Genomic DNA, 18,766 nt, shown 5'->3' with positions numbered 1-18,766 from the left:
GATACACTGCCCCGCTCTACAAGCAGCGGTACAAGAACTTTGCAGAGTAAAACAGTCGACCAAACTTTCTGCTAGATCACACTGACCCCTCAGTCAAAGAGTAAGGGTGGTTTTATTTTCCTCATACTAATAAAGTCTGAGTTTCTGCAGGTGACACCATAAAACAAATCCTTTGCTTTAAGTATTTTTCCAAAGATATAAACTCTACTAAGTGGGCAACCAAATAGGGGAGGAGTGCTTTAACATTTTGACTTTCACCTCCAATTTAAGTGACAAGTGTTTGTAGTGAGATGGAAAAACAACAATAACACAAAACAGTTATGATGTTTTAATGGTTCCCATTGGGACAGTGTCTTTCCTCCCACACTGCTCAGAGGTCAGAGGTCGACTGGCGCAGCAGCACTGGAGCTGGCAAAGATTCTGTCTCTTATTTTAGCTTTAGACATTAGCAGGGTGGCTCTCTGCAGACAAAAGGGTTTGAACTCAGTTTTACCACTGAAGGAGGGTCTTTCTAACCACTGAGCTATCACGCCAACACCCACAATCGCTTACGACTCTGCATTCACAGGACGACCCCACCCTCTGAGCTATGAACTCAAATATGTTATACAGGCAGATTAAACCCCAAACAGTCTGTACATGAAGACCATTTAAATGCTTAACTTGACTTCCTGAGAGAGAAACAACCTGAAAGGTCTCATCAAGTTGTAAAAGCTCTTAAATTGTCTGGATAAGAAGCACCTTATACAACAGCAGGGTTACTTTTTTTTTTTTTTTTTTTAAAGCACAAAGATGTTCTCGCTGTGTCTGGTGAGAAATGATATTCCAGAAAAAGAAGGAGAGGGGAAAAAGCTGTTAAATCCACCCAGCAGACCGTCTGGACTTAGAGGGTTTCACAGCACTAGCCATGAAATCTCCAATACACTACTGTCAGCTGGCAGGCGTCCGCACACACGCACATCCACACACATGCAGCGCTGGGATTAATCCTAAATTTGGTTGGCAGCCACCGATGGGCTCATGTAGATCCAGCTGAATATCAAAACATATTCGGAGGGGATTTTCAGGACGGGAATTAACAGCCCCAGAACGAAAAAGAGCTCAGATGCTACCTTCAAAAACAGAGGCGAACACTTACTGGTAGGAGCACAGGAAATACCTCTTTTTAACGTACATACTATACACTCGATACACATATGGAGGAGGACGGAGGAGAGTAAGGTGATGAGACATGTGTTTTCAGTCATGTGGTGAAGGGACTTTAATGTGGACAGCTGAGAGGTTCCTACATTCATGTAGCCACAGTGGGTATGATTGCAAAACAACATCTAAATACCTTGAAGAGTCATTATCTTACTTTCACAATAGCAGCGCCTATCCTGAACTGAGCAAACAATAAAAAAAACTTAAGATAAGTGCATGAGCCAAGACTGTCCCCCACTGAACACACAAACACGCAGCAGCAAAAACCCAACAGGAAACATTACGTCATTAGATATTTTAGAGGATCTGACTGGGGGAAAAGTTACTTTGAGGTCTTTCAGCAAGAGACACTTTTGCTTCTTAGAGCTTATTCAAAGGCACTAAACACGGAAAAGAGTACTGGACCATGTGTAAATACATTATGCAACAAACTCATACAATATTAAATATGTTTAAAATATTCATTTCAGTGGTCGGAGGAGAAAAAACTAACAGTTAGGGTAGCTGCTTGGGTCTTTAATAGGCAGAGAGGAAGCTGTAATGTGTGGAGCAAGGCATTTAAAACAGGCTGGGTTGACGGTTTGAATCTCACTGCAGTCATGCATGAAGAATATAAACAGCCACAGACACTGGATAAAGTGTCCACCACACAAAGTATAAATATCTATCGGACTGATCCATGACTTCACTGAGGAATCTCTCAAACTTTGGGGGAAGTCTTCCATGTAACAGCTGGGCAGGAGGCCAACACATATCCAGAATGCACTGTGTCACCAGTTTGAGCTACACATGTCCAAACAGGCTGCGGGTCCTTCCTATTTTAAACATTTATTCATCCAGAATAAGAACTGCTCCTCTGATACAACCACCAACTCCTGCAATTGGCTAATTGAGCAGTTTAAACGGAGCGGATGGGGCCTGAGAGCCTTGCTCAAGGGCCTTAGAGTAGAAAAGTGGTTTCTCATTGACATTTCCAACTAGGGAAGGAGCTGTACATGTATTTGTTGCAAACCGTTCAGTTAGGGCTGCACGGTATATGCGGTAGACGGTAGAAATGATATAAATTTGGCCCACTGTAGAGATTTGCGCTCTACCATCCTATCGTCGATGACGTCATCGCACCTGCCTCAGTGTGAAAATGGCTGCGAGCACAGAGACAGCGGCGCAAGAGGAGCTGGTTCACGTCCGTGATTTAGCGTAGCGCGTGCAACATGTGTTGCTAGAGAACTTGTGAGTGAGTGAGTGAGTTAATGTTTTATGAACAGCCCCGGACTTCTCAGACTCTTTTAGCGACTTACCGCTCAGAGGGAACTGATTCAGTGTCTCCTCTGGCAGCAGCACAGCGTCTCTCCCTCTCCTCTCTCGCCGTGCGCACATGGGAGTTGGTTTTCGGCAAGAGAGTTTGTCATAAACCTTTGGTAATGTAAACCTATGTGACGCTAGGGGCTCCACAAAAAACTCCATATGTGAATGTGTGATAGTTGTGGTATCATAGCAGCCTGTCACAGGTTACAGCGTGATGATTAGAGGAGAAATGGCAGAGCATAAAGGTCCAGGTGGAAAAAACACAACTCAGTCATTTAGGATTTTGCTAAAAGAAGGAAATTACCTTTTGATATAGATCCCAGGGGACATTTTGCACCATAGAGTACCGGGTTTTAATTTTGAGTGTTGAGATCTGCATTCTGCACAATAAATGCTCTAAAAAATACATTATATCTTTGCTTTTGTTGTTTTTTTTTTTTTATCAATTTAGCTTTGCTAAGGGACTACAAAACCCATTCAGAAACACTTCTATTATAACTTTTACACTTAAATTTATACCGTGATAGATATCGTTACCATGAAGGGATTCGATTTATACCGTGATATGAATTTTAGGTCATACCGCCCAGCCCTACGTTCAGTACAGTATGTTCAGTTAGATACGCAACATACATTCAGTACATCCTGAGCCAAACAGTCAAGATAGACTATGTCAACTACTCTATTACTTTCACATGCGGAACATATACTCTGGAGCACGAGTTTTCCCTGGAAAGTTTTGTCAGCAGTTGTAGCATGCCAGTTGGCTTTGCCCAGTTAGCCAGGTTAGTCAAACTCAATTTGTGTCTTGAAGCCCACTTCAGACCAAAGATTTGCGACAGTTCAAGTCGAAACAGACAACTACTTGCAATGCACTGTTCTGTAACGTTCTAAAAACTTCTGGTTCACACCAATGCAACCAGATGAGACGGTGTATCATCTCTATGCAACAACTCTCTGTACTTCAGTTCTGATTTCCAGCTTTTAAGGTTTATTTTGCGGTTACGTTCTAAAACCAGCCGCCAGTGATTTGACCAGCTGAGTTGAAGGTGACACCATCAGCTGTCCTGAGTCGAGCTCAGACCGGCAAGTTCACTCTGCTACAACTTTCCTCGTTGCAAATCTTTGGTCTGAATTGGGCTTAATGTATGCCAGCATTGTTAACTGAAGTCGGGTGTATCTATAAAAACACTTGATACATTTCATTTATTACGGCATTACTCAAATGCGGGAATTAGCAGGGCATAACAAAAGCAGACAGGAAGGCGAGTCCTTCAACCCACAGTCTTCAGGCAGCCTCCCACTGCAGATTCAGACCCTACCAAAGTATAACTAATGCTATGGATTGCTAAATGTTGCATATATGAGGCCAGACTTGCACAGACTGTAACTTGCATCATAGTGAATGCCAAATTAAAGCATATGGTCAAAGTGCTTGAGCTCTGCTACAATGTGCCTTTGGGGTGCATTTTAATCAGTCTGTTGTGCCTGCTTTGTTTAAATGAGTGTAAGCTGCATTTCAGGAATTATCGTCAGGTCAGATCCTTAAATGGCGCATTTGTGTAATTCATTTTTTTCCTATTGGCAATACGCCAGTGCTTAAATGCCTCATTTCTTACAATAAGAATTACGGCCGATGAGACATGGTTGAATGTCAACATTTTTCAGAATGAATTTATATTTTCTGCTTTTTTTGTCTTCCCTGCTGTACTGAAAACCTACCGAAACATGACCCCCAAACTGGGGTACATACTGACGCATTAATTGTGTACTCATACACCCCTATCTCCAACTCACTATCAACATCCTTTTCATGCAAACCAAAGTGCAGTGATGTGCTTGAAGTTTTCCCTAAAGTTATAAGTTTTGTTCAGAGTTTTTCAAAACTTTGACCTTGAACTTGATTTGAGCAAACAACCTTTGACCCTTAGGCTGGCTGATGGGAGGGAGTAACAGTATAACTGGCAGCTCAGACTGTTAGATAGGGTTGCACCAAACAATTGCTTCCATTACTGAAAAACTGACCTAACACAATCACAATTTTCTAGAGCACGAATTCATTCAAATTGCTTGTTTTATGCCATTATAAGTCCAAAACCCCAAATATGAAATTTAAAATGAGACAGAACAAAGTAAAGCTGCAAATCCTCACATTGTAGAGGCTGGAACCACCAAATATCTGACATTTTTACTGTTATATACAACACAAAAATTATCTAATAACCCAGAGATTCATCAGGCACTAAACTTTTTCCTCCATGTTCTTACAGGTATCTCATTTCTCTGCTCCTGTCTTAAGTACGGCTGATTGATGGATGGCACATACTTGTGTAAATCTCTCCACTGCCATTCCTTAATCAGTTTTTTTATCTCGGTAATCTTTTACCATCTTATTCTGTAATCATTCCAGCAGTGCTTTGGCAACACATCAAATGCCGTGCCAATAAAGCTCATTGAATTGAAATTGACTTGTATTGACTGGCAGCCTGGCAGGCTGGCTGACAGACCAGACAAAACATGTTGTGTGGATGATATCAGAGCCGGGAAGTGAATCTTCTTAGAATTTAGATTCATGTGCTTCCCCCTCCTACCTAAAAAGCCCCGCTCTTCCTCTCCTATCTCTCTACCCTCCTTCGCCTGCTCAATAACTCATTTGGAAAGACATGAGAGGCATTTTCACAGCAAATAACCACAAAGCTTTTGCATGTAAGAACAAACCAGCTGTAGCTTGCAAGAGTTACAAAATACCAGAGAGAGCCTGGTTGAACCTGAACGCACAGGCAGAAGACAACGAGAAAGATAAAAGGAAAATAAAAAACAACAACAGAGGAGAAGAGTGGGATAGGACAGAGACAGGGAGAGAAACTGATGGAAACGCATGACTCACCTGTGCGCTCGATGTAGTCGACACATTTGTCGATGAAGAGTGGGATGGGTCGGTCCGGGGTCACCAAGTTCTGCAGGGGAACGCCAAAGTAGTTGCTCTCCCAGGTTCTCCGGGTGGGGGGGTACAGAGGCTTGGGGGGCTTTGTAGATCTTGGCTATAAAGGGGGAAGCGAAAGAATAACAAGAGGGATGAGATGATAAGAACCACGACAAATGGAGTGAAAGACGGAAAGAGCAAGAATGATTGAGGGTATAGAGGTAAGAGATGTTATTAAGGAGGTAAGAAAAGGAAGGAACAAAGGGAGATGACAAAGGAGGAAGGATGGGAGGGGAAAGGGGATGGAAAAGAGGAAGGAAGAGAGATTGGAGAACAGGTAGAGAAAAGAAGAACAAGAGTATACAAAGAAAAGCAGAGGGAAAGAAGGGGTAAGAAAATGAGGAAATAGGCGAGAAGGAAAGGGGAAGTCAATATACAGAAACAGGAAATTGCAGGTTTAAAGCAGAGATTAAGGGACAGAAAAAGAGGAAAGAAGTCAAATAGTATAGTAGGGAACATACAAGAGTAGGTAGGGACGATAATCAGGGATGAGAAGAAAGATAAAGGGAGACATGGGGACGTCAAGGAAAAACAAGTTTTCAAGAAAAAAGGAAGAGCGTGAGTAGAAAGGAATGAAAAAGAAGAGGGAATTGAGGAAAACACACGAGGGAGAGCAGAAATGGAGAGATGGTGATGAGACGGCAGAAGATAGAGACGGAGAAGAAGAGGAGTAGGAGGGCAATCGGGGAATAGATCAGACAGAAAGTTAGTGGGATGAAGGGAGAGAGAGGGAAGTAGCAGAGGGACGTTCATGTGGAGGAAGACGAAAAAAGAAAGAAGACAACAGACACAACCGTTTTTCAAGACCGAAGCTAGGACGAGTAATGAGGTGCCGAGGTGGCTTTGATTTCCCACACTCCTCTGCTCTTCAAAGTGTTGTCATGCCTACAGCAGTTTGGGCTCCTCTCTAATTGGCCGGGACGGCGACTAAACACCTTCCATTTTGTACCTTGTGGTTCTCCTCTTGCTCTCCTCTCTGATTATCAAAGACAGTTTGAATGTTCCAACAATGCCCCGCATTCACGACGCCCATGTAGCGCCGGCGGCTGTTTCTATACTGATTTGCACACTATTATCTGATTCGTGCCAGCATGCCCGCTCGCATGCGTGCGCGTGTGTGTTTGTCAAAGTCCAATTGTGTATTTGTGCTCGGGCTGCGGGAAACTGACAAATCGCGCATGCTGTGATTATTTTGCTTGACGCTGCAATTGCTAAACAGCAGTACTGCCAACAGCCAGATTTGTTGTGTATTACATTTTTCAAGTGACTACAAACATTTTTAATCAAAATCAGATGTTGCTGCTTAAAATATGCAGTATTTGAAATGATACAAGTTTCACCAGGCTCAATTTAAGGTATAAAAACTGGCTGAGAGGAAAATATTGAGGATCCATTTTGAGCACTGACTGGAGGTAGCTCACATTGCCATTTTAAATCTCATATATGGATCTCTAACATGAATGTACATGTAAGTCATGTTTTAGGAGTTGGTGCATGAGCATGTGTGGGGGTGTGTGCATGCGCTGCTAATGTGTGCTTTTAACTGCATTTTTAACAGCTATGTGATTAGCGCCAACATTTTTCTTCATTTGCACATCTTTTTTTTTTTTACAGGAGAGTGCTAGCTTAATTGCCACACATGTATGCAAACAGTATTTGTCTGAGATGATAGTGGCTGCATCAAATGCTCTTGCTTATATATTCATGTCTGTGCCCAGCAGTCTCAGACAAGCCTTTAGAGAGCTGGTGTAAAGGATAAGCAGGCATCTTATCACAGATGCGGCCTCTGAGATTATACACACAGAGCCCTACTGTCTTTAACAGTGTGCCTTTTATCAATCTTTTTATTGGTTGTCTGGGGCCTGCTAGGTGGGGAGGCTCATAAACCATTTCAGCGGTGGGGCAGATCAATCAATTATCAAATTAGTTTATTCCCACCACAAGTCCCGGGCCTATTAAAAACAGAAATCTGCTCATATCTCACACCCACACACTTATGCTCACACACCGCTGTACACAATCTCTTCTGCTCTCATTCACATACACACTCTTTCACTCTCTTGTATTCAAGGCACTGAAGCTCTCTTTCAGTCACTTGGAAAAAAAAAAAGACAAGAAAGCTTTGGCTCAGTGTCTTGGAGGCTATAATATCTTTACTGTCTTTCTGTCTGTCTTTTGTTGCTCTATGAAAAGGACTTTCGCACTATCCTGTTTTCTAAAAGCAGACGCTGAAATTGACCCGACGTTAAAATGCTGCGCAAGTCACATTCACAGACTCACCTTCTTCGGCTCCTTTGGTGTCTTGGGCGTCTTCTTCTTCTTCATCTTCTTGTCCTCCTGCTCAGGGTCGGAGGTGATGGCAGGGTTATCTATGCCACCCTTCCAGGGGTCAGCAGGGGAGAGCAGTGGGTCCTCCTCACTGCCCCGGTGGGCTCTTCCCTTTTTCTTTTTCTGCGTAGCAGGGCCCGACTCCTCCCCGTCGCTGTCAGAGTGGAATCGTCTTTGGTAGGCCTTTGTCTTGCTGAACAGGATTTTAGAACGATGTTTGTATTTTGACGGCCGCCGTCCAGCCTGAGACTTTCTGTCAAATCCATTCTCCTCTTCTCCTCCTACGTGGAGGCCATGCAACCCACCAAAGGAATTTCTTATTTTGACTAGACGGCTATGTGTGTCATCGGGCACAGCATATATGTCATCATTGTGGAAACCCCTGGACCTTAGCAAGGTGTCCACAGGGTCTGCATAGTTTTCTGACGCCTCCACGTCCTCACTGTGCGTCATTGGGCCACGTGGCATCCTACGGTTGCTTCGCATGCCAGCCTCAATAGTTTTGAGCAGGTTGGGGTCCAGCTTTTTGACATTTGGTTTGGGGAGCACTGGTTTTGGCCGGACAGGTGGAGGCACTTTGTGATTGCGTTCATGGTCTCCAACAGGTGTGCTATGGACTGGGTACTCATTGCCCTCTAGGTCGATGCGGTACTTGGCCCGCTCGCTGGGTGTGGGGAGAAGCTGAACATCATCACCTATTGGACTGTAAGGTGGGGGAGCCTCATTATCATCATCCGATTCTGGGTAATAAGTGTTATAGGCCGGGGAATGGCTGTGGGGCGAGGTGGGGAAGACGTCCTCACTGGCGCCAGTGGTGCACTCCCGTGATGAGCTGTCAAAGAGGAAGGAACTCTCAATGTTAGGCTTTTTCTCCAGCACTTCATTGAAAAAGGGTGTAAAAACCTCTGTCTGTCGATGATACTGTGACAGTGAGTAGAGTGCAGTGAACTTGGCAGCGATTTCTGTGGCAATGTGCTCTCCCTCCGTCATCAGCTCCTTGATGGCATCATTCTCAAAGAAGTCTGCCTGGCTATCTGTAATCGCCACCATCTGGACGGGGATCACATCCTGGACTTCAGCCAAGAACGCCCGCAGGGTCGCCATAGAAGCCTTGCGTTTGGCAGAATATACCAAAATGTAGCCGTGCACCAGCTCATCTTTGCGGACACCAATAGCAGTGTGGTAGGACAGGACAGTGACCTGGATCCTCCTCCTGCTGTCCCCGATGATCTTGTCTAGGATCAGTGTGTTGCTCTGGCCTGGCTGCCCTGCGCTACAGCAGTGTGAGTCGAGGAAAGGCGAGAGGATGAGGTCAACGCTGAAAGGATCCCAGCACATGGCGCACATGACTATCCTAAGGTCTGTCTCTGACATGTCTTTGATAGAGGGCAGTGGGGCCAAGACATCAAAGTTATGCTTTAGCCCCTCCAGCACTGCTCGGAGACCCTGCTTAATTTGGAACTCTGTGAATTTACGTGGAAAGGCCCCGGAGGGGATGTCGACAAAGGTACACTGCAACTTGTTTGCCAGCTGTTGGCCCTGGTGCCTCAGGATAGGTATGTTTTTGCAAACACTGTCCCTCTGATTAGCCAGGATTAGAATGAATGGTAGTGGCTGAGCAAACCTATCTCTCCTGCTCTGCGCTATCTCCGCTCTGATCCTGCCTATGCAATCTCCAATACAGTTAAGAGACTCTATGGAGTTGAATACACAAAAGCAGCCATGTGGCTTGAAGGTGGTGACCCACGTGTGGCTGAAGAGCAGTGTGGAGTTGACATCCACCGGAAGCAGCTCCAGTTCATAAATTTTACCATCCAGGGTGTACTCATCATCTGTGGACTGAGCTCGGATCTCATTGGCTAGTTCCTGTGAGAGACCCTCCCTTCCCAGGAGGCAGAGGTTGATCTTATCGATGTTGGCACTGTTATAGTAGAGATTAGAGCGTCCGTGGTCAAGCTGCACCAGCCTGTTTGCTAAAACCTGCTCCACTTTCAGATCCACACAGTTCTGCCCACTCAGGCATGTCTCCTTGGTGGGATGGTAAACAAACCCAATGTGTTTGAGGAGGAGGGACTCTCTATCTGGGGCAAGTTTCTGCAGTGCTCTGTATCTGGGCTCCTCATTCAGCACACTGTGAATTTCGCTCATCTTGTCGCAGCTGGGGGTGGCATTCAGATCCAAGTCATAGAATAGCTCAGCATGCTCAAAAAGCATTTCCTGAAAATCCTCTTTGGCCCTTTCAACTATTTCCTGCTGGTGTCTACAATAAACATCCCTTCTATCTGATTCTGTGATGTACTTGTAGGCCTCGTCCTCCATGACAAAGCACATGACTTCCTCCCAAGGCTGCCCTGCACTGATAAAATGAACCCTCTCTAGCGTCTTCTTGAACCTGTCTTTCATCTCCACCCTTCTCTTCTCAGATAACAAGTGCTGGACGTGGTTGTGGTAAATTCTCTCACCGTCAGGTGTGTCAAGGAGGTCAAAGGGTATCCTTCGGTCACTGATGTCGATGTGGTCCGTCTCATCCCATGGGGTTTGTTCCAGAACCACAAACCAGTACTGGAAATCAGGCCGGTTACGGATCACACTCTGCGCCTCAGGCCATGAGAGGTGTTCAACTTCCTCCAGGTTATTTAGGAGGTTATTAAGGGTTTTCGGTAATGTTGTCAGGTACTCTTCCCTCCTCCTCTTGATGTGCTCCTGCTTCAGTTGTGCAATGTGCTTTGTGAACATGTTGCGTGCTTTCCTGGAGCCCTCCAAGGTGATGAACTCGTCATAGTCAGGTTGGCCCTTCATATTATTGATCACTGTTTTCCACGTGGTGTGGTAATCTCTAACCGTGTGCACCATCAATTTCTCAAATCTATCTGTTACTGCAGCAACATGCTGCCGTTGGACTTTATAGGCCTCAAGGTATGGCACAGTTTTTGGCTTCCCCCTTGCTTTATCCAGCTGCTGGATGAGTGTGTTGAAGCAGACCTCTGTGTTGACATTGGAGCGTGCTGATGTCTCAATTAGCAGCAGGTTCTTCTTGCTGGCAACAAAGGCCTGCAGGTCCCTCAGGTGCTGGTCCACACACTCATCACATTTTGTGGCAGCAACGACAATGGGCTTCTTTGACTTGACGATTTGGGAGTAGAGGCTGTTGACAAACTTCATTTGGTCATCAAACTTCCTGTTGCATCCCTTGCTAACATCGATACAGAGCACAAAGCCATCGATGTTCAGCTTTCCATCCGGCATCTGCTTCTGGTCAAAGTCCTGCTCCAAGCCCAGCTGGTCCGTACAGATGTACATAAGCTTCTCTGCAGACTGGAGCTTGGTTGCTGCCGCCCGTTTGGTGTATGGCTGCAGGTTCGTACTCCGATGCGGAAGAAACGTCTGGTCATCAATGAACTCTGTTTGTTCAATGATTTGTATTTTACAGTCCAACCCATCATCCCCTCGATGGGACACCTCCCCCCAGTACAGGAAGTGGTCATTGTTAACCACACGTCCCCCAAAGTCTATTGTGCTCAGCACTGAGGTGTGCTCCGAGTAGTAGCTGTCCGCATTAGGACGAACATATCTGTTGCATAGGCAGGACTTGCCAACTCCACAATTCCCCTTCTCTTTCTCCGTCCCCGAGAGGCCAACCACACTGACGGCGAATGTCGGGGGGCGCGCATCCTTGTTCTTGGCCATTATATCCCCCCGCTCATCGCTAACTTGGTCACTTCCAGGAAAAAAGGTCAAGATATCATTCCAGTTCAGCTTGTCAGTGGTACATAGGCACAGTCATCCTGATTTTCCCTTGGTAGTGGCGAATCCCCCTCCAACTCAATGTATCTCTCTCAGTTTCTATCCTGGGTCTTCTTTAAGCTGGGATAGAACAGCCGGCTTCTCCTTTTATCACCTGCCTGCAAGACATGGAATTTACAATTAGGGAGAGATAAAGGCAAAACAAACAAAAACATGTTGGCACTGAGTTGTCCTTAGAGCACTTCCGTCTCCTTATCACTAACAATATAATTAGCTTTTTGTATCCCGCCATATCCCTCTGGAACATACATGTACATGTATATGCGGTATGGTGATTTTAAACAACAAATCAAACATGTTAATCTGGCATTAGACTGAGTTATCAGTCAATTAGACAAAGGTACACATTATCACACTTGTGCAGAACAAAATAATCCCTCCTAAACGGTAAAGCTTAATAAAAGGTTTTTGATCGGCCTTTCATGTTTTAATAATAAAATGCCCTGGCGTTAACACACCACCATAATAGCTTTATAATATGAAAATGTGATGAAAAAGCCTCCTGCATTTTTGAAAACCCTGTGAAAAATTTGTTTTACAAACTGCAATATCAAAATGGACTTTTGAGAAGACAAAAACCCAAAGTGTGACAGCACATCTTACATAAGAGAAAGGGAGAATAATTCAATCATGGGCCGTGCTCAGCAATGTCACTTTTCCCCTCACAGAGAAAAAGAAGCGCTTTCAACCAATTTGTGCCGAGGCAGGATAAAAATGGCATGCAACTCCAGCCCTTTGACAGCCACTGACCTAGAAATGATTTGCTTCGCTGTGAGAATGAAACAGAGAAAATAAATCAGTTCACAGATTTGTTATCATCATCGGCATAACCTACAGCTACATGATTAGGGCTAAACGTATAATCCTGATTATTTTGCCTGTCATTCTCTTAATGCATTTTGCCTGACATTCTGGTTATGATTATAAATCCTAATTGGTAGTCTTGATCATCTGTGGGGTGAAATTATTTTGCTGTGTCCACCTTATCTATTCAATGTTAACAACAAGGTGAAATAAATTGTTCCACTCCTGACAATACCGATTTTCAGAAGAAAAAAATAACAGATTGTGAAACTAAAAATGTGGCGAGTGCATCTGGTGGACTGCACAACCTTTCTATCATTATTATCTGGGATTGCCACAGTCAAATAAGCCTGAACCCTTCTGTGACCTAAGTAGAGTCTGATAACTGATAACTGCAGAGAGAATTGCAGTCATTGTTGTGTTTTACAGAACGATGGCAATCAGCCAGTGAATTTGCCTGCGTGCGCTGGAACCGCTAGCTGCAGCACGGCGGCATGTTGAGCCTGAGAAACTGCACCAGAGTAGGAATTCAGCCCACTGAGACAGCGCAATGAGGTTTCCCCTGACTGTTTATGGAGGCCAAGGTGATGATGTCACCTGTGTGGGGGTTTTTGTGCAAGGAAATTAGACTTTTGAGAGTTCGGCAGAGCTGCAGCAACCTGAAGAAACATGCAGGAAAATTTAATCAGAAGTCCCAAACCAGGATGATACATGGATGTTACTCACCGAATTCAATTATCTAACATATAAAAGAGGTCACACAACCAGTTTTCCTATTTGTCAAACTACACAGTTGTGCGTAACCTAAGGGTAAACCAGGGGAACAAATACGTGCAGGAAATGTGCCATAAATGTTAAGTCAGCTAATCTGTCAAATTGGGCACCTCCAACCAGGAGCTCCTTGTCCCTCAAACACACCCAGGACATAAAATGATGTCAGAAAGCACACGCACAAGCAAGTCTGTCAGGTTTACAAATGTAACCACTAGCCCCTGAAACAACTCCTGTGCTGCTACATGTGCCACACCTGACTGCAGCAGGCAGCCGGGGAGAAGGGTTTCCGAGCTTATGAACGGCAGGTGAAGCACTACACCTGCACATACACTTTGAGGTGGCACTCATGCCTGCAAGCAAGGGATTTCCATTACTGACTGACTCCTGACCAAGAAAAATGGCCTTCACAAATTAGCAAAGTCCAAGTGATGTATACAGACTTCTTCTGTAGTCTAACCAACAGCAAACTAACCCTGAATATTACATTTCTGATATTAAACTGCATAAAACAAGCCACTATTCTCACCGGTGATACTGCAACTAGAAAACATTTGGCATCATTACTTGGCAATACACTAAGACCATCAATTACAACAACTGAAATCTATTAATTTCCTGTTGATCGACTAACCAACTGATTATTACAGCCCTACATTCCTCCCCGATTGCCATCCAAACCACAGTGTTTGAGCAGATCAGCCACCCAAATCCAAACATCTGCTTTGCATTTTTGTCCACCAATATCAAAGTCTATATTCACTCTGCTATCAACACAAGACTCATGGATAAATGTTAACATGTATGAAGAGAGGAGTGGCAGCAGTGCTATTCAGTTAGCTGTGTGCTGCAGACACCTGGATGGAGCCTGTGACGGTCTTATTACTGCAAAACACTACAGATGAAAGTGCGTTTGTGCTGCACTAATAGCTAAAAGTAGCCCTGTGCATCATGATTAGTCTATTCACGATGAGGCTGCAGGGGGGATTAAGGTATCACTTGGCAAGCTGGTTTTAGAGATGACTAAATGCTGTTAAGCCTAAAACAGCAGAACATACTGCCAAGGATGGAAGACCTTTTAAAGCTGCACCCGGTTGTATTTTCTAAGGTAAAAATAAACTTGCTTATTTTTTTAGCCACAGTCACAAAGCAGGGCTCCAACAGAGAAGAGGGTCCCATCGACTTTAAATGAGGCGCCACTGCCTTATTATGTTTCCCCCAAAAGAATGTCTGATCTCGTGTACAGACAACTCTCCTCCCACAGGAAGAGATGAATCAAAACTTAGCACAAAAATCCAAACTGCCTCCTATTAAGCAAAGAGTGGGCTCTGCGGCCAGAGAAAAATGGAGTCAAACATTACAACCTCTCCCCTCCTCTCCTCTTAGTATGAAATATGACAGACTAGCCAGGGCTGACCCCACCTCACAGGATTTCTGGGTGCTCACTATTACCTGTCACTGCCATTTTTCAGCTGCTGGCACACAAAGTTGTGTAATGCGGTTTTAAATGTCAGCTACCTAATCATCAGAGAAACTACAGTGGTGATTCCAAGAAACAAAACATAACCAGAAACTACAAAAACTTTCTGAAATGAAATGAAATAGTCAGTCTGCTTCAAGCATGTAATAAGAGGTTAGACCATCTTATTATCAGGGGAATGTGAATAATTTTGCCGTGATGAGACATAGCGGTGACATTTTCTTCATTTTCTCACAGCTCTTCATTTTGGATTCACTGTGCAATTCCTCCACAAAACATCTTTGTTGCTGCCAGTTATAACAAAGCTTTGATTACATCATGACTTCAATTTAAAACTATGTGAAAAGCACCGGGCTGGTGCTTCTCGGAAATTTATTTCCTTTTAAAAGAACCTTAGACGCTTTAAAGCACAAAGCTCCAGCGTCAGGTCCAGACCTGCAGTCGGGTATCACTCATCTGACTTCCCCTTCCCGAGGTGTCGATGATGTAAGAACAACAGTTTATAGGCCAACTGACACGATCAACCCCGGCATCACTCAGAGAGGTTGTTGTTGGTACAAATGCCCTTGTGTGGTTTGTTTAAGCTGATACCAATATTGAGTATTTCCCACCATATTAGCATATGCCAATACCAATATGCATTTTCATCCTGGGCTTAAAGCAGATGCGGGTAAAAAGCTTTTCAGACCTGCCTGTCTGCAACAAGGCAAATCAGCTGGTCAAGCGTAGGGCTGGGCAGTGTCACCATATATCAGTATCGTGATATGAGACTAGATTTTGTCTTGGATTTGGATATCATGATACTGAAAGTATCTTTCCCTGGTTTTGAAGGCTGCAGTACAGTAAAGTGGTGTATTTTTTTTACTCTCCAGACTGTTCTAGCTGTTCTATTATTTGCCTTCACCCACTCAGTCATTATCTTAACATCAGGGCTCAGCAATAAGGATATGAGGATTACTCGCACAAGTACAATGCCATATTGGGCTTGTAAATCTAGCAAGTCACGTACACGATCAGGCACACCAATTATGTATTGCGCACGTTTATCACAAGTTTGAGAGCAATGCAGATAAACAGGATCATTTTTCATTTACTTAAAGATGCAATGACAATTAACTTTAAGTCTTTGTTGTTATTTTAGCCCTGCGATAGTCTAGCGACCGGTCAAGGGTGTACCCCTCCTCTCACCCAGTGTCAGCTGGGATAGGCTCCAGTTCCCCTGCGACCCCTAACAGGATAAGCAGTTACAGAGAATGAATGAGTGAAAATAAATACAACAATGTGTAATGGGGCAAGTAGATTTTTGACCCATTTGCCCAACTGGCCGACAAGGCAAGTGAAAACAAACACTGAACCCTACACATTACTGATGAACATTTATCAAACATCTAACTATATAAATAATTTTCTCCACATTGCCCAATCGTAGTCATGAGAACAATAAACTAAATGCAAAATATTCTCTTTCACATTATCTGGATGGGAAATGTGATGCCTTTGGACAACAGCAGCCACAATGATGCATTAAAATAATGTTTCCAAACAACATTTGCTACCTTCATAAAATTCCCAGCATGACAGCTGATGGTACTATCCAGCTCAATATTATTAACAGCTTTCCTCCACACACAAAAAACCCTAAACAGACTGACTGTGATGATAATGATGAACACAGAGTCCAACCAAATCATTCATAGAGACCTTGGAGATGCTAAAACAAGATGATAGTGGAGTTAAAAAAGAAGCTATATGAACTGGGTCCCATTATAACAACTGCTGCAACTGAGGAATGATGAGTACACTGCAAAGGGCTGTAGAAACACCACCAGGATGCCTCATTAGATAAAAAGCCGGACCATCCCTTTAATGAGAGGTTTGGGTAAAGGGCAGAGGGCGCTGCAGCAGTCCGAGGCGATGCAAATGGCATGCAGAGCTGCAGCAGGACAAACCCACACTGAGCTGCTGCTGCACACTGAATAAAAGGAGTTATTAAAGCTGCTAATGACCCAGTGTGGTCACAACTTCTCATCAGAGCTGAGACATTCAGAGACACCCTGATTAATGTCGGAAAATTCAATGATAGGAACCAGTGGCACTCGATCTGACCCTCCATCCACCCATCCCCGATGCTAATGTTAGCGATTAGCAGCACATTAACGTTGGAAACTAGCAAACCAGAAACTTCTACATGAAGTCGCAATAGGTTGAAAACAAACTGGGATGGGAGATAAAAGCTGGCACGGTGTGAAGGCTCTAAACTCGGGTGTCAGTGCAGCTGAGATGAGATGTGAATTTTCCTTTTATTTCCAAAGTAATCTTCCGTTTGAGCCCGTGTGTTACGTTGAAATTAAACCAATTTAAAAGGCTGGATATCATGTAAAACACCAAACTCTGCTTCTAAATGGTCTCACCCGGGTAATGAGAGTGAGTAATGGGAGTTACCGTCACGGTTAATGAGTTAGTTAAGCTTAAATTAAAACCAACAGACGTTTATGTTAATGCGTCAATGCACCGTAGCTAACATTCGCAACCACCGGATTTGATACGGCGGTTATTAATTCCTCCAGGGGACAGGACATGAAACCCGGCTCGGCCTGGCTCGGCTTGGCCCTGAGACTCCAGGAGGAAAAAAAACCCACCTTTCCAATCCCTATTAGCTAACATTAGCCGAGCTGTGTTAGCCTCGCATGCCAAAAGGGGGTGAGGGATAGTTAGCTAGCTAGCGTTAGCAACAGCAAACCCAGGCTAACGTTGGGAGCAAAGCGGTTTAAAATCACACCCTGCGTTTGACTCAACAGCCCACACTCGTATTACCAGCCCCGTTTCTTTAAATCCGAAACACTGCAGTTTTAAGGCCAGGTTTCGCCCCCAGAAAAGAGTGCTAGCAAAGCTAATGAAGTCCCCAATCCCAGTCCAAATACATTCCCCTACCCACCTAATAACATGGTCGCTCCCAGATCCACATACCACGGAAAAGAGGAGAAAGCATTCCCACATTACAAGGCAAAAAAACTCCTGGTTACAATCCACAATCTGCGGCCGGTAGTGTCCTCCGACAAGATCCCAAGTTGGCTTCAGTTGACGGTGTAGTCCTGTGTACTTCCAAACGGCCAGTTAGCCTGTATTTTTAGTGTATTTCGGTGTTGTTAGTGTGGTATGCGCTGTAAGCCGAAACCTGCTCCTCTGTGCTCCCTCCCCTCTCAGCAGCACTGCCAGGCAGTAATGGCGACTCTCTCTCTCCTCCACTCCCCTCGCTCTGTGTCTATGTGGCTCTGCCTCTCCATTCAGCCTCTATCTCTCCCTCCTCATCTACATCTGTCTGTCTTTAATGTCATATTCATATAATGTGGGATTATATATGAAGTAATTTCACTGCTGGTAGCAGTTGTAATAGTTTAATCATTTAACAGGGTGAAATGGGTATAAAAAGTGGCATTATATGTAAAACCATTTTATTACTTCATTATAGAAATAGCAGTATCTTTATCAAAAAATTCCCAAAGGGCCTCCACAAGTTCACAGAGACATAATTCATATCAAGTTTTTGCTAAAAGCAGAACCAGAGTAAACCACTAGAGGGCCCCACTGCCCCAGGGATACTAGCTGTGTCTAAATTCTCTCAATTCAGGTGCTGCAGCCTGGCAATCCAGAGTTCTCGCTGGAGCACGATTTGAATTTGCTCAGCGAGTCATTCTGGCAATCAGTGAAGATGTTCATTACCCATGCCCTTGGAGCCGAGCTGCACCAATCACATCAGTGTATCTGACATAGGCGGGCCAGAGGCAAGCTAAACAGATGACGACAGCGCTGCGACAACGAAGTCTGGAATTAGTCAGTAAACATTGCAAGATGGCTACGGATGAACACCAGTTGTTTGAAACAGCTTTGGCCGCAGCAATGAACGAGTTAGACTTGGCTTTTTTTCTAAAAGAGGAACAGAAGACGGCGCTCGAGTCTTTCCCTTGCGAGAAAGACGTTTTTGTTGTTTTGCTGACCGGATACAGCGAGAGTCTAATCTGCTAGTTAGCTCCGCTGATAGCTAAGTGTATACGTCACCCCGTGTATTGTTTTGATTGGTTGTAGTGTTA

At 44.3% G+C, this 18,766-nt stretch overlaps 1 protein-coding gene across 2 annotated transcripts in view; it reads right to left on the bottom strand.

Annotated features, from left to right (window-relative positions):
* arhgap5 (Rho GTPase activating protein 5) overlaps window positions 1-17,899 on the bottom strand; it is a 71,045-nt gene extending 53,146 nt beyond the window's left edge. Inside the window, exons 1-3 of one of the 2 annotated variants that reach the window (XM_049596612.1) lie at window positions 17,614-17,899; window positions 7,772-11,721; window positions 5,396-5,549 (exon numbers count right to left, since the gene is read on the bottom strand). In XM_049596612.1, the coding sequence (XP_049452569.1) occupies window positions 5,396-5,549; window positions 7,772-11,506 (3,889 nt within the window). In that variant the 5' untranslated portion in view covers window positions 11,507-11,721; window positions 17,614-17,899. The remainder of the gene's footprint in view (window positions 1-5,395; window positions 5,550-7,771; window positions 11,722-17,613) is intronic. The other variant, XM_049596613.1, reaches the window with a different exon arrangement.
* Between the last annotated feature and the right edge of the window lie 867 nt (window positions 17,900-18,766).

This window comes from Epinephelus fuscoguttatus, linkage group LG14 (assembly GCF_011397635.1).
Source record: "Epinephelus fuscoguttatus linkage group LG14, E.fuscoguttatus.final_Chr_v1".
Taxonomy (NCBI): Eukaryota; Metazoa; Chordata; class Actinopteri; order Perciformes; family Serranidae; genus Epinephelus; species Epinephelus fuscoguttatus.
This window is presented reverse-complemented; position numbering and strand designations above follow the sequence as displayed.